Here is a 15,209-nt window from a genome sequence, read left to right on the forward strand (position 1 = left end):
TATGATTGATAGATTGGTACAAGACCTAAGGCAAGTTGGATATGTTCCTGGGGTATGATGGATGAATATGATTCTGTTACATTACTATGCACAGCTGAAATGATACTTATAGTTCAAGAAATGAATACCATAATGTAGTCATGCAGAATGCTGGTTTACTATATGTAAAGAAATTGTCATATTCATCGCCGCATTTCACTGGTATTGCAAAACAAATGTTGTGTTCAGGGGCCATGGTTGAATGCCAGAACCTATGCTAACAGTACAAGCCATAGAAAGGGTACATTTTGCAAAGAGAATTGTCCTCAATAAACAATATTTCTGGATCTGCCATTGTCCATGAAACCCTGAATACATGAATTCAAAATGCCCTAATTGCATCGAATCCAAGACACTGCTTCATGTCTTTTCTGATTGCTCCTCTCTTGTACAGGTTGTCTTTTGTTGCATTTTTATTCTAAAGCATGTGCCATACAAAGTTTGATACTGTGATTGACAACTCTGGACATTTCCTTTGCTAATTTGTTGTTTAACTTATTAACTCACAGATAATATGGCATCCTTATCAACTCAACCCTGATGCCCCTAAAGAAGGTATCGACAAGAGGGAGTTTTACACAAGCAAATTTGGATCCCAATCGAATCGGATGGAAGCTCGGATGTTAGAGGTTTTTTTTGCTAATCACTCTCTTAATCACATTTGTTGTTATTGGTTGTAGTAATGTCTAAAATTTCATCACATCTGTGAATTTTGAGAAAGTTCTTATTCCAATTGGTATTTCACAGGTCTTCAGAACGGTCGGTCTCGAATATAGTTTATCCGGACGCACGTAAGATTAAGAGTTGTTTTACAACTCATCAAAGGACAAAGTTTTGTAATAATAACCACCTTAAAAGTGGAGTTTTTGTTTAAGTGAGATTGAAGTAACATTGTTTCAATTATTTTGCAGGGGAAACACCATGGACAGCCACAGGCTTATATATTTTTCTAGACAGCAAGATCTTGATAAGCAACATAATCTAGTTGAAGAACTTGGCCTTGGTTATTTCACTCAAGGAAAATACATTGGTGACCAGTAAGTACTTTTTTTGTTCTTTTTTATTCGGAGTGTTATGTCTCTAGAGCTATTTTTTGTGTGATCAATGAGTGGTATTGGGGCCTACTTGGATTGATTTATTTGAGCTTGTGTAATGCCATAAGCACTTGCGAGACTATTTGGAAGAGATTGTGAAAATAACTTATGGCATATCTATAAGTTATTTTCCACTTATTTCCATAAGGTCTCTAGGATAGCTTCTATGAAAATAGTTCAACTTTATTGTATCTTTTGTTATAGAAATAACTTTACATAAGCACTTATATGATAAGCGTTTAATTAAGTTGTTTATCCAAACATCATCTTTATATTTGTTGATTTGGGGCCTTTGAAATTGTTGGGATATTATTCAAACTCCTTTGAAAAGCTATAGCTATTCATCAGTATGGATTTCAGTAGTTAATTTGTTCTGCTTTTTGACATATCAATGATCCTGAATATTCACTTTTCAAGAGTTGATTTTTTTGATCATTTCTTCATGGTTAAGTATATCTTTTTTTACCCAGCTTGGGAAATATTTTTTTGGTTTTAACCCTCCAGTTTCTAAGAGATAGGGTCCTAGTAATTCGTAGTTCGGCCGAGAGATAAGTAAAGTCTTGCCTTCGATAGCTCTAGCCAAAGTTCAAATTCGGATACTCTCGAACAATTCGACTTTCACTGAAGCTCAATAACCATTTGAGTCCAACCACTTGTTTACATTTTGGGGGACTATGAGAACTACCAATGATGAATAAGGAGGTTCTATTAAATATTTAGGTTTATGTGCTATGTACAATAAATCAAAAGATGAATAAAGAGGAATTGAATGTTCAATATGTAACAGGTATAGGAAATCAGGACCATGGAAAATATAGAATGATGGATGGTAATTTGTGGTAGGACTTTAGCTGACTATGTTTTATTGCATGACATTTGCACCAAATGTCTTCAAATCAAATCTAGTTTCTAAAGTGACAGACAGGCATTAACCTTTTCAATTTGGATGCAGGAAGTTTCTTGTGGAAGCTGCTGCCAAGGTTGGTATAGAAGGGGCAGAAGAGTTTCTTAAGAACCCTAACAATGGGCTGAAGGAGGTAAAAAAGAAGTTTAATATAAGCAAAACTCCTCTTAAGTAGCGGCACAATCTTTTTAGTTGCTAGGAAATCACACATTTTTATCAGTTGTGCAACCGGATTTGGATTTCATGTAGTCGGGCAAAGCACACAGTCAAAGGATATTGATCATTGAACAAAGTTCAGATGATTCGTAATCTGACTTTGCCAAAACCAACTTTAAAAATACATCACAAAATACAAATTGTTTGATCTTATCTAACGACTGAAATCTACAACTTCGTGACTACAGAGAATCCAAATCCCCTACCACAATAGATATCATAAGCAATTATTATGGCCAGCTTGGATGTTTGGTTTCACTTTTGTATGAGGCAAAATTGATTATAGAAGAATATAATTGATTTTGACGTGTTTGAATGTGTTCTTGTATATTGGTTTTGTCTCACGAATTGATTTCAGCTTAAAAGCTAGAATTTGGAGTTTTTGTCTCTAAAATTGATTTGTACACTTTAATTTATTCTTCAACTCGCTTTTACATGAATGTATTCAAACATAAATCATTTACATTCAATCCACCTTTATTCAACCAGTTTTACAAATCAATTTTTGTTACCGTAGAATCAAACACACATTTAATAATAGTTGCATCACTGCTGATCTTGCTTTCCATGACTTTCCACCTAGGTGGAGGATGAGCTTAAAACATGCCCAGGAAACGTCTCAGGGGTTCCATATTATGTGGTAGGTGTACAAAATATTAATAGTTTTATTTTAGGTACATAGTGATCAGCGTTGAGCAGATTGACTCATATATTCATTTGACAGATTAATGGAAATCAGAAGTTCAGTGGTGCACAGCCCCCTGAGGTCTTCTTGAGAGCTTTCCAAGTTGCTACAAGTTGATTTTTACCTCCTCAAAGTTTATGATTCTACTATTGTCTTTAATTACAATGATATAATTTGGAAATAAGAAGCTAGTGTCATATAGTATTGTATTAGTATATTAAGATGTAAGCCAATTTGAAAGTCTTATACATTGTTTATCCCCAACGATAAATTGAATGACTTTGCTATTTAACTTATAATAACAAGTGTTGTTAAATAGTAGCTATAGTGCTACTATATGGCGTAGCCAAATTTGAAAAAATTGATATTTTTGCAATACATTGTTTACTACAAAATGTCAAATCTTCTTGGCATGAAGGCTTTTGGGGAGGGGTGGTTAGCTTTAAAGATTGATATCAAGAAGACTTTCGATATTATTGATTGGAACTTTTTGATAAATGTTGTGTGCCTTTGGTTTTAATGAAACTTTTTGTTGGTGGATCAGTACTATTTTTCACTCGGCTAAGCTATCTATTTCTATTAATGGTAAAGCGCTAGGTTTTTTTAACCGTAAAAGGGGACTCGGACAAGAGGATCCGTCATCTCCTCTTCCCTTTTGTCTGGCAGAGGATGTTTTAAGTAGAGGCATATCTAAGCTAGACGTTGATGGCAAATTGCACTTGATGTCAGGGCCTCGAGGCTTTGCTATGCCTAGTCATGTGCTCTATGTTGATGATGTGACGATCTTCTGCAAAGCTAGTCATAAAAGTTTAAACTCTTTTTGGATCATGATTACTAGTTTTTAGTCAAGTAAATGGTAAAGAGAAATCTAAATTTTTTTTTGGATGTCACCTATCGCACTAGATCCTCTAGTATTAAGTCCACTTTGGGTTTCTCTAGAGATAGAATTTTCTTTCTTTATTTAGGGATTCTAATTTTTAGCAGGAAACTAAAAGCTAACCATTTAATATTCATTGTTGATCGCATCAAAAACAAGCTTTCCTCTTGGAAGGGGTCCATGCTTTCGATCATGGGCAAAGTTCAACCGATTAATATGGTTATTCATGATATGCTCTTATATAGTTTTTGCATTTACAATTGCCCCACTAACATTCTTTATTCCTTAGATACTTGGGTTTGGAATTTTATCTGGTTTGGTAATATCTTTACTCAAAAAGTGGTCACAGTTGTCTGGAATCATATTTGCAAACCTGTTATAGATGGCGGCCTTGGATTAAGGTCCATAAAGGCAATCATCAAAGCTGGTCTGATAAAGCTTACTTGGGACTTTGTTAACTCAGGAGCACAATGGACTTCATTACTTAAACATAGAACCTTCAGGAATTCTTGCAAGATTAAGTATCATATCACTTCTTCCAACCAATACGTGGCTTTCTAAACATGTTACTTATTTGGTTGAGATGTCTTCCACTACTCGTCACTTGCTCCAAGCAAAAGTCAAGTACCAATAGTAGTTGATATGTGTTTCTTTGTCGTAATGAAAATCACTTTTTTAAAATTATAAAATAAAATTATAAAATAATTTTTTGATAAACTCCTAAAAACATCTCATTTTAACCGATTTTTAGATTTTAACATTTTAAAAATTTATAACAAAAGGATGCAAAATTTCAAAAGTTTTTTTTTTAAATGTAGTATTTTACGAGAGAGAAAAAATCTGTATTAAACGCCCTATATGTTTGGAGAAGCCATGCAGTGTATATAATGGCTGATTATATTCATTACATTATCAATGTGATGATAACCAAATGAATCAAGTTCAAGCCTTTTTATTCTCATTTTTTGCATCTAAAGTAAAGTGGAATATCATTTGAATTTTACAATTAAATGATTGAATGTAAATACAAATGCACCCCAAATTTTGGTGTGCATTATGTTTAGCTATTTGTTGTTTCCCTCAAAATACAACAGTCTTCTTGCCTTCATAAGGCAATACTCTAAGTTCACAATAAGATCTGATAGCCTTGGAAAGACATTGTTTCTCAAGATTTTCTGATTTCTGCACAAAGCTCTGCAAGTTATCTTTGTGAGAAACTCTCTCAACCTGCAAATGAGATTCAACCACATTACCCTCCCATAAATAGTATCAAGCCATAATCGAGACTTTTTATCAAGGTTCTGTTTAAATAAACAGCTTGGTTAAGTGCTTATAACATTAGTGTTTATCATATATGTGATTAAGTATAAGCTATTTATAAAACAAAAGATAAAATAAATTTAACTGTTTTCATATAAGTCATAACTTGTTTTTATAAGCTATACTGGAGAGTTTATGGAAATAATTGCTTCCATAAGCTCTTTCAAATAGTCTCACAAGTACTTATGTCAGTAGATAAGCTCAAATAAATCAACTCAACTAAGCATAGGATAGATATACCATGCATCTGCACAATATAGACACCAAATAGAAGTTACACCGAAAAGTATTATAGGACTCAAAATAAATATTTGGAAACTTGTGGATTGATATAACTTGAATGATTAATAAGCTAAATACATTCCTCTGCAGAAGTATCTATTCCTAACACATGTCAATGTATATCATAACCTATAAGCAATTCAGATCAACACTATTATTCACATCTTATTACAAAGGAAGCAAGGCAATTTATGTTTACCATTTGCTCAATTATAGGTCCGCCGTCGAGTTCTTCAGTCACGAAATGACTTGTTGCGCCGATTAATTTAACACCAGCCTCAAAGGCCTGCCAAAATAATAGAGCATATTAACTGAGAAAAGGAATCATAAAGAGTGCATAACAAAGTGGTAAGGCCCTGTTTGAATAAACAACTCAATTAAGCACTTATAGCATAAAGCATGCATTCATAGCACAAAGCGTTCATCATATAAATACTTAAGTACAAGCTATTTATATAACAAAAGATAAAATAAAGTAAATTGTTTTTACATTAGCTATAAGTTATCCTAAAGAGCCTATGAAAATAAGTTAAACACAACTTATGAACATGTCATAAGCTTAACCTATGAAAGTGCAGGAAGACCAACCTGTTTAGATGGATTACCACCCTTGAATGATGGCAACAGACCATGGTGAATGTTAATTACGTCATTCCCGTAGCTCCTTAGAAATTTTCCGGATAGTATCTTTACATATAAATCAATGCTGTAAGTATCAATAGTTCAATACAATCAAATATTAACATTGATATACAATAGATAAAAAAAAAAAAAAAGTTTCTCAGATTTTCATAAGTTGTACAAGCAGAAAATACTAGATGAACCATTTCTTCCAAAAAAACATCCCAATATTAAGAGTTCCTATTTCAATAAAGAGCTTAATTAAGCGCTTATCATATAAATATTTATGAATAAGCTAATGGAGAGTGCATATGGAAATAAGATGAAAACAAATTATGGGCATATCATAAATTGTTTCATAAGCTTACAGTTTCACAAGTGCATATGCCGATAGATAAACTAAAATAAGTTGATCCAAACAGACAAGTTCAGTTACAAATGATCACATTCTTTCAAATATTAGAAGTATAAAAACATGCCGCAAACACGGATTATAATTTACCTGCATATATCTTGCAAGTACTACAAAATCAGTATTCTGAACCAGCTCCAATATCTCCCCTTCTCTTTTATTGTCTTTGGTCATGCTTAAAAAATGATATGGAATACCGTGTCTTTCAAGAAAATGAAACACATGGGTGTTTGAATCTCTATGATGATTACTGATCAAAACATCATATAAGGCAATTAAAAGGTGAAGAAAATACATATAAAAGAGAGACATAAATCAATTTAGTGATGTAGTTCTGAAATTTCACCTAATTACACAAGTGATATCCACTGGAAATCTTCCGTCCTGCCATCCATGTAATAAATCAACCAAGCAGTGGTCCTGTAGCAAACGAAAGAAGGCTTTGATAAATATGACTCTAATTGGATAAACAGCTTATTTAAGTGCTTGTGTCATAAATGTTTATCACTGCTTATGTATAGGCTATTAAAGTAACAATAAATAAATTAAAGTCAAACTTTTTTTATAAGCTATCATGCAGAGCTTATAGAAATAAGCTGAAAACAGCTTATCGACATGTCATTAGTTCTTTTCATGAGCTCTCTCAAACAGTCTTACCAATGTTTATGACAATAAGCAATCCAAACAGGCTCATATCTATTTATATGTCTATGTCTATGTAATTATGTCAATGTAACATGACAATAGTGATAATAATGCACACCTGCTTTGATGCAAGAACAGCTATTTTATATTTAGGATCAAGAGCCGGCACCCTCACGACAGATTTCATTGCATTGAATGCCTGTGAAAGATTTAGGAAATCCTCTTCCATCTGCATCCGTGGCCATTTAACAGGATCAAAAACAAAATCGCTGCAATGATCAACACAAGTCAATGCAGCTGTAGTCATTTTTTTTGTTTCTATACACTCATTCAAGTCAGTGTTCAGAATCCGACTTTTTTAACTATGCATTGGATTATAAAGCTCAGATCAAGCACTCACACTGATATAAACTCGACACCATAGCATGTTAAGGCATACGGAAATAAGTCAATAACTTTAAGATACATTTAATGGAAAAAAGTTTTAAAATGGTAATAATCATCATCAGATTTTTCAAACAACAACTTCTTGCATGAGTTGAAATTAGTGTCTATATCTTTAACTACTTCATTAACATCTATAAGCTTAAAATAACATTCTTGTATCTGAAGAATCATAAATTTATTTCAATCGAGAAGCTTATATAAGCTAGAAGCTAATCCAAATCGAGCCTCAGTGCATGATGTTAAGAAGAATCCTAATCCTAAATCCAATTGAGGATACACTGTCGGAGTAAATTCAATGAGAACTCGTCATAATGCGACATAAACCCATTTGGTAGCCGCATTTTAAAAATAACTGCTAGATATTGGATTCTCATTGGACATCAATATAAATTAGTTCACATCCCCTTTTAGACCTGTTTGGATTGACATAATTGAGTTTACCTACTAGTATAAGCACTTGTAAAATTATTTGAGATAACTTATGGAAACAGTTTATGACATGCCCATAAGTTGTTTCAGCTTATTTCCATAAACTCTCCATGATAGCTTATGAAAATAGCTTATATAAAAACAGTTTGACATTATTTTATCTTTTTGTTTTAAAAATAGCATTTACATAAGCACTTATAGGATAAGCACTTAATAAAGTTGTTTATCCATACAGAACCTTTCTGCTAAAACACTATTTAAAAACCCAAGAGCAAGAGAATATTGATTATGTTTGCATGGCATAATATATAAAAAAAAGTAGAAAATGAATGAAAGAGGGTACCTTACCTTCTAGAGTAAAAAACCTGTTTATTTTGAGGAACAAAAACATCAGCAGATAGAATGTTTCCACCTCTTGAAGCAATACATTCAGATAGCTTTGCAACAATTCCAACAGCATCCTATTCACATCACAAAATCACAAACAAAACAAAAAACAAGTCAATTTCCATTACCCTATAGACAAATAACACAATATTGACACAGACACAGACATTTCACCTCGACATCAGTAATAATTTGATAAAATAAGTTAATTGAATATAATTGATGTGTCAGAGTCGTGTTGGACGGAGCCATTACCAAGTATAATTGAAGAAACCCTTTTTAAAATTGAATAATGGGCTATGGAAAAATCATTCCTTTAAGTGTTTCCAATAGAAAAAAAAGTGTGGAATGTGAGGGACTTACAGGGCAATGAAAGACGTGGATTCCATGGTTGAGTGATGGTGATGGTAATGGTAATGGGGGATCTAAAGATTTGAAGGAGATATTTCTGATCTTGTTGTTGGTGAATCCCAAAACTTGGGAGAGTCTTCTCACCATACCCATTTTTTTTCTCTCTGTGTAAACCACAATGAGTTATACTCCATGATGGATAAGCATCATGAAATATTAGTATTTGGTTGATGTTTTTGTTGTTATTATATTTTTTTTTATTATTATTATTATTATTATTATTATTATTATTATTATTATTATTATTATTATTATTATTATTATTATTATTATTATTATTACTATTATTATTATCACTATGATTATATTTGAGGAATAAAAACTACGACTTATATTATGGAATAAAATTTTATTATTGAGATACTCTTAACCTGAAATATCTTATTATTTTTAGGGAGATGGTATTGAACCTTCAATAAATACGGTAATCTTCTAAAGTTTCTAATAATTAAAAAAATTAGATAAAAACACTATAAAAAGCGATGTCTTCCATTTGTAAATAAAATTGGTGATTAAATGAACAATCACTTTATTTTTATATGCTCATACAAGTGGATCAAAACCTGTGATTAGATATGGGATTTATGAGTAGGACTGTTAAAAAAAGTCGCAAATTCTAAGGTTCTTTTTTAAAAAAAAATTATTAAATCATAATGTTAGGTTTTCTATCAAAATAATTTTTTTAAAGTTTCGGCTCATTATTTTATGAGATTTAAGGGAGAAGGCTTAGAGGTTTTATAGACTCCTAATATTTTATTAATTTTGAGATTTTTTTTTTCAAATAATTTTTAAATTTTATTTTTATTGAAAAAAATTAAGAAAAATTTAAATTATTTTTTTCTCAAATTAAAAATATTTCAAAAAAAAAATAGAAACTTTTTTACCGGTGAATTTTTTTAAAAAAAATTAGAAAAAGTAATAAATTCACAAATTTTAGGGGTTTTTTAGTGTAGAGAGTTTACTTTTTTGGAGTCTTTTTAATTATGAATTTTTTTTTCATCTCCAACATGGCCATAAACATGCAATATATGAAAAAGGCCTATCTTTTCCCACCTTCCATTTTTATTAAAAAAAATCATATAGGATTCCATCAAGAAATATTCGAATAAGGAAAAATTCATATTTTCATCTTGAAATACACATTTAGATGATATAAAATTGTATTTTCTGAATAGCTTTTTGGGGTTGTAAAAATTTATCTCTTTAAGAAAAGTTACCAAATTTTTTACTAAGGGTCCATTTTTTTTAGACTATAAAAAAGATAATATGATATTTAATAATTTATAAATTATTTATTAAATTCAAAAACAAAAAATAATAGTTGTTTTGTATGTTTTGTGCAGCATTGAATAATATTTTAAAAAATAAATAATAATATTTATGAAAAGTTACTTAATTTTAATATCTAATAAAAATTATATATACGATATTACTTTTAATGATTCATATTTCGTTTTTACTAATTTTATAGTCGTATCTATTTTGATATCAAAGAATAATTATATATCTGAGAATTTTTAAAATAAAATATAAACAAACTAATTATTTTAAATGATAATTTATCTGTCTGAATTTTAAACCACATACGTTAACTTTTTAAATAATATTATTTTTATTTTAGAGTAAGTTATTTATTCAATCTAAGGTCATACTCTTACCTATATTTAGACTTCATCTTACCTTAGACCAATCCAATTGAAAAGTGTTATATTTCCATCCTTACTGTATTTAACTTGATCAGGGTTAGAAACGAATTATGACCAAAAGAGTCGACCTAGTCCAAATTTAGGGACAACTCATGTGGAATATCATTGTTCTTGGTCAATCTCTTACCCAACTCTAATAGTTAATTATATTATATGTGTGATGAGACTATTATAAATAAAATAATCAAGTTGGAATTCATGTTTGTTTATTCATTTATCTTTTAGCAAATTAGAGCTATTGTAAAAGGCATGGTTGAGTTTGGATATATAATAAATAATAAAACATGCATGTAATCTTTTATTTTTAACTGTTAGTAATAATTGAATAATCAGCTTATAATTTTATTATATTTCAAATTAATTCGGTCTTGTCTTAAATAGACTTTATTTAATGTGTAGAATATCATATTTGTTCAATTCCAAAATTTAGAATCAGCACAATTAAATGCCTACCCTCAACTGTACAGGATTTCATTAATAAAAAGTTTTAAATATTTTATTTATAATAAAATGGGAGTAAATTTTTTTAGTAAAATATGTTTTTAATTTCTATAAAATTATAATTTTTTTAAATTTAGCCTCTAAAAAAATTTATTTACTTTTAGTTTCTATTTTAATTTTATAGATACTTTTTTTAGGGTTTAAAAGTATTAATTTTTAATAAAAAATATTCAAAATATTGACTAAAAATAAATAAACAAAAATTTAGCGACTAAAAAGTTGAAAAAAAATTTATAGAAAAAAATTGAAATTTTTTAAAGACTAAAAATTTATTTGTTTCTTTTTCTAATTATAAAGTTTATATTTTTTTTATTATGATTTAATTTTTAAAATTAAAACATAACTTTTAAAATATTTAACACGGTTCTTAGTGTGATGATAGATGTATAAGAACTCCAAAGGAGAGAAATAACAACTTGTTGAAGTGTAAAAATATATGTAGAAATATTATTACAAGATCTTGTAAAATTAATTAGTATTTGTTTGCATTCATGCTAAAATTATATGTCATCATTATGAATCATTTATGGTGGTCAAAGTTATATTTTACTTATAAAAAGACATATATTTGAATTACACACAATTAATGTGTGCCGTAGTTGTTGATTTCAATAATTCATTCTTGAATCAATGACAAAGATTGGTTAGTAATACTTTAGTAAAAGTACAATAGGAACCAACTAACTTTTAATTGATGATTGAAATTAAATACAACTTATAACTATGAGATTTTTTATGACATGGGACCCAAGTTAAAAAAAAAAAAGAACTAGGGAAGGGTAAGAGTCCATAATGTGTAGGCATGGCCAATTCAAGAGTCAAGAAATTCAAAATTTTGGAATTAAAAAGACCTTTAAAAAATTCAATTTAGTTATAAATATACAGTATGACACATTAGTTATAGAAATTCATATTGTTCAATTGTTTAAGATAATGACTATATATTTGTTTTGCTCAAATTCAAATTTGAATGCACCAAAGAGACAATAAAGATTGTTCCTTAATATTAGTAAATATTGTTATACATCAAGAACTCTATTTGATATAATTTATTTTTAAGGATAAGTCATTTTTTTTATTGATTTGTTGGTGATTTCTTTCTCACTCAAATGATTGTTGTGGTCAGGTTAGGATAAATGTGACACATTTGCGCTCCTAATATTGAGATTGGTTGAGACGTTATTATGAGTCAGATGAATTCTCCAATATGTATAACAATAGAAACACATCTGTGCTTCAATAATCTTTATTTATTGGTGTGCGTATCTCCTAGGATAACTTCGGAAGTATCTCTACGTTGTGTCATCTCTTATAGTCGACCCACATATGGTTTGCTCTATATTAGACTAAGCAATTGGGCCTATTTACTCATTTCAATGTAGGTTGTTTTTGTATATCATCCGTCTCTTAGACCCCAATCATTTCACTTGTATTATTTCTTTTTTATTTAAAAATGTTTAATTATGTCATTAAATTTTAATTCAACTGACAAATATTAATTTTGTTATGTTAAATGAATAATTTTCTAATAATATTTATCTTTTTTCTACGTGGAAAAAAATAAAAATAATGTATAACTATAATATTTTAGACCTGAAAACATGTTGTATTGGGACTCCATGTAGGCTGAACCCCATAAAAATGAGGGTCATTGTCCTTCGAAAATATAAATAACATAAATTTGGAAATAAAAGAGATATAGATTCCTCTGCCCTACCCACTCACCAAGCCCAATACACAAAAGGACAATAAATAATAAAAGAAACATAAAAACAAGTTCTATGCTTTATTATGCAAACGTTTCCTCTAATTTGGTGAATTCATTCATTCATAGCAAATTCCACCCAAAATTCCAAAACCCCTTTTTAGAAAAAACCCATTTCTCAATCTCAAATCTTCATCTCTCTCTCTTCCCCCAACACCAACGTTGTTACAAAAAAAAAACTGTCAGGTACTTTTTTTACCTTAAAAATTCCATCTTTGTCCCTTTCCTCAATTACCCACTTTCGTTTTTGATCGTTTTATTTCTTTTTTGCTTGATAATCGCAAAAGGGTACTTTTCTATCTGTTTTTTTTTCATCAATTTTTGTTTTTTTCTTTCTATATTGATATTTTTGTTCTGTGTTTGTTGAAATTTTAGGTGTCTTGCATGAACCTAAATGATCTGCATATGTTTTTTATTTTTATCTCTGTTTTTTCATTCTTTAATGTTTCAATTCATTGGATGGATGAAGTGTTGTGTTTTCATGTTTTTGGTTTGTTGTTGTTGTCTTAAATTAGTGATTGTGATTTTCCAGCAGAAAAAGAGAAGCAATCATGTCTCTATGGTGATTGATGTACTTATAGCTTATCAGTGAAGTAAAGGAATTTTGTTTCCATTGTTTGAAGGAACATTATAAACAAATTGTTTTTTCCCCTTGAAACACTCAGATTTGTAATACTATTTTTAAGTTTTATTTTTGTTATTCTTTAAGTTTTGTCATACTAATTTTTTACCCTTTAAAGGGAAAAGATAAGTGTTTTAATCTTAATTTTAATGCTTTTGTTGCCAATGATGTTCTGTTTGTTTGATCTCAAATTTGCCAATGATTTTGAGCATTAGCATTCGTAGCATTGATCGACTCAATACAATCCTTTTGAAAAATTGTTGTTTAGATTGTCACATTGAGTGACTGATAGCTTTTACTGCAATTTTTTATGGGTGATGTTTATGTGATTTTCGTGTATTTTACAGGTGATCGAGAGAGTCCGAATCGTCTTATCCATATAAAAGTTCATCTGAACAAAAGAGGGAGGATACTGGTTTGTGGAGGCGTTTAGACTTCTGCAAGCTTAGAATCCTCTCTCTATTTTTTTGAGAACACAGTCGTTGGCTAGTGCTGTTGGGGAGGGCTCATTTTTCTCATAGTGTGCATGTAGCACCGTCAATATTTTGGTGATCAACCGCACTGAGAACTGCGAGAATTTTACGCCAAAAGGGGGAAGAGATATTGAAGCTGAAACAATGGGTTCTCTTTGTTCTTGCTTGAGTGTTGACGATTTGGAAGATTATATGAATCCACATAGTCATTTATTTAGGAATTGTGTGTGTGTCAGTTGCTTCGTGCAAAACCTTTTGAGTGTCGTAAGTCTATAATTCTGAACTCTGCCGTCTGAACTTCCTTAAGTCTGAATTTCCTTAACCTATAATTTTGTTGACGAAAGCTTCGCTATGTTCCTTGATCTTAGGATTTGTTTTATATGCTTAAAAATGAGAGGGTGAATAAGACAATTTTTGTTTGAGATTTGATTTTTTAAACAAGTCTTGAAATGATGTATAGGGCAAAAATCTAAAGTTTTGTTACTGTTAAACAAATTCTTCACCCAAATAATGCAACGCCACCCTAAAGACAAAAGTTCATGTTCATTTTCTACTCAATAACTATGCTCTCTTTCCTTCTGTCTCTCTCATTTATGCGTGTGTATATATATGAGTATGTATTATATTAAGATATTTACACACTTTACATTGTTAAACATTGCTGAGATGTCTTGAGTTCAACATTATTTTGTTCGCGTCTGCACCAATCATAAAAGAATGTACAAAACAAAGAATAGTCTTCTGGCTTAACTATCTGTCTTGAGTTGCTCTACTTATGTTTTCCTTCAAATGCATCAAAGCACCCTAAGTATCTTGTGGTAAATTCATTTTTCAATTACCGATTGCATTTAGATTTTGTAAACAACATTTTGAAGAATATTTGAGTCCTAAAGTGTTTTTTTCAGAATGATGTGTATTCATGTTATTGACTTGAACTATACTCCACAATATAATATAAATTTTTTCCAATCTACCACAAATTTCAGTATGCAACAATATTCCGTAGAGGAGAAGTGCATTCGCTTCCTTCATCTGTACAGGGGGCAGCATCTATGACTTCTACAGCATCACTTGATAATTCTCTATCTGACATGTACCGTTCTCCTCCAAGGCCATTGCCTTATGATGCAGACCCTAGGTATTTCCGCCCACAGCATGACAGGCTAGTTTCAAGACATGAGAAGGGTTCTAGTCATTTGAACGAGGAGTCGGAACCTCTAAGGAGTGATGTGGATATAGATCAAGAATCTTTGAATTCGAGTGGTAAATGGAATGAAAGCACTGGCAAAGATGAATCAAAGGAATACCGTTCCAAGTCATCGGTAAGACTTTCATCGGCAAAACTTACAACTGGAGCTGCACTTGTGTATGCA

At 30.5% G+C, this 15,209-nt stretch overlaps 5 protein-coding genes across 5 annotated transcripts in view; 4 read left to right on the top strand and 1 right to left on the bottom strand.

Annotated features, from left to right (window-relative positions):
* The window catches only part of LOC101512152 (pentatricopeptide repeat-containing protein At3g29230-like), a 1,963-nt gene extending 1,703 nt beyond the window's left edge, over window positions 1–260 (top strand). The window contains exon 3 of the mRNA XM_073366234.1: window positions 147–260. Within this exon, the coding sequence (XP_073222335.1) occupies window positions 147–260 (114 nt within the window). The remainder of the gene's footprint in view (window positions 1–146) is intronic.
* Window positions 7–3,254, top strand: LOC101498350 (uncharacterized). The gene is made up of 7 exons (XM_004491879.4): window positions 7–433; window positions 549–668; window positions 787–830; window positions 951–1,076; window positions 2,086–2,170; window positions 2,837–2,893; window positions 2,978–3,254. Exons 1-7 carry the CDS (start codon window positions 356–358, stop codon window positions 3,053–3,055), a joined length of 588 nt encoding a protein of 195 aa, XP_004491936.1. The 5' UTR covers window positions 7–355; the 3' UTR covers window positions 3,056–3,254.
* A 78-nt stretch (window positions 3,255–3,332) lies between these two features.
* Window positions 3,333–4,376, top strand: LOC105851722 (uncharacterized). The gene is made up of 3 exons (XM_012713378.1): window positions 3,333–3,373; window positions 3,483–3,745; window positions 3,904–4,376. Exons 1-3 carry the CDS (start codon window positions 3,333–3,335, stop codon window positions 4,374–4,376), a joined length of 777 nt encoding a protein of 258 aa, XP_012568832.1.
* Window positions 4,377–4,747: 371 nt separating this feature from the next.
* On the bottom strand, window positions 4,748–8,917 carry LOC101498019 (formyltetrahydrofolate deformylase 1, mitochondrial-like). Its single transcript, XM_004491878.4, has 8 exons — window positions 8,722–8,917; window positions 8,320–8,432; window positions 7,214–7,364; window positions 6,797–6,870; window positions 6,541–6,700; window positions 6,006–6,104; window positions 5,617–5,703; window positions 4,748–5,042 (listed from the first exon to the last, which is right to left on the bottom strand). The coding sequence occupies exons 1-8, from the start codon at window positions 8,860–8,862 to the stop codon at window positions 4,896–4,898; spliced, it is 972 nt and encodes a 323-aa protein (XP_004491935.1). The 5' UTR covers window positions 8,863–8,917; the 3' UTR covers window positions 4,748–4,895.
* Window positions 8,918–12,702: 3,785 nt separating this feature from the next.
* The window catches only part of LOC101499018 (E3 ubiquitin-protein ligase At3g02290), a 4,725-nt gene continuing 2,218 nt past the window's right edge, over window positions 12,703–15,209 (top strand). Inside the window, 3 exon segments of the mRNA XM_012713375.3 lie at window positions 12,703–12,927; window positions 13,711–14,100; window positions 14,823–15,206. Of these exon segments, the coding sequence (XP_012568829.1) occupies window positions 13,981–14,100; window positions 14,823–15,206 (504 nt within the window). The 5' untranslated portion in view covers window positions 12,703–12,927; window positions 13,711–13,980.

The sequence above is a fragment of the Cicer arietinum genome, chromosome 3 (genome assembly GCF_000331145.2).
Source record: "Cicer arietinum cultivar CDC Frontier isolate Library 1 chromosome 3, Cicar.CDCFrontier_v2.0, whole genome shotgun sequence".
NCBI lineage: Eukaryota > Viridiplantae > Streptophyta > Magnoliopsida > Fabales > Fabaceae > Cicer > Cicer arietinum.

What these genes read in the sequence shown, in the direction of transcription:
- LOC105851722 (XM_012713378.1), top strand. Translation starts at nt 3,333, where the DNA reads ATGTCAAATCTTCTTGGCATGAAGGCTTTTGGGGAGGGGTG. An exon ending in AAGGCTTTTGGGGAGGGGTG is followed by an intron (nt 3,374 to 3,482) that starts GTTAGCTTTAAA and finishes TTGGTGGATCAG; the next exon opens with TACTATTTTTCACTCGGCTA. An exon ending in CTGCAAAGCTAGTCATAAAA is followed by an intron (nt 3,746 to 3,903) that starts GTTTAAACTCTT and finishes TTCTTTATTTAG; the next exon opens with GGATTCTAATTTTTAGCAGG.
- LOC101498019 (XM_004491878.4), bottom strand. Translation starts at nt 8,862, where the DNA reads ATGGGTATGGTGAGAAGACTCTCCCAAGTTTTGGGATTCACCAACAAC. An exon ending in GATATCACTTGTGTAATTAG is followed by an intron (nt 6,701 to 6,796) that starts GTGAAATTTCAG and finishes TGTTTTGATCAG; the next exon opens with TAATCATCATAGAGATTCAA. An exon ending in GTGGTAATCCATCTAAACAG is followed by an intron (nt 5,704 to 6,005) that starts GTTGGTCTTCCT and finishes TTATTTTGGCAG; the next exon opens with GCCTTTGAGGCTGGTGTTAA.
- LOC101498350 (XM_004491879.4), top strand. Translation starts at nt 356, where the DNA reads ATGAATTCAAAATGCCCTAATTGCATCGAATCCAAGACACTGCTTCAT. An exon ending in TGGAAGCTCGGATGTTAGAG is followed by an intron (nt 669 to 786) that starts GTTTTTTTTGCT and finishes GGTATTTCACAG; the next exon opens with GTCTTCAGAACGGTCGGTCT. An exon ending in CTAACAATGGGCTGAAGGAG is followed by an intron (nt 2,171 to 2,836) that starts GTAAAAAAGAAG and finishes CTTTCCACCTAG; the next exon opens with GTGGAGGATGAGCTTAAAAC.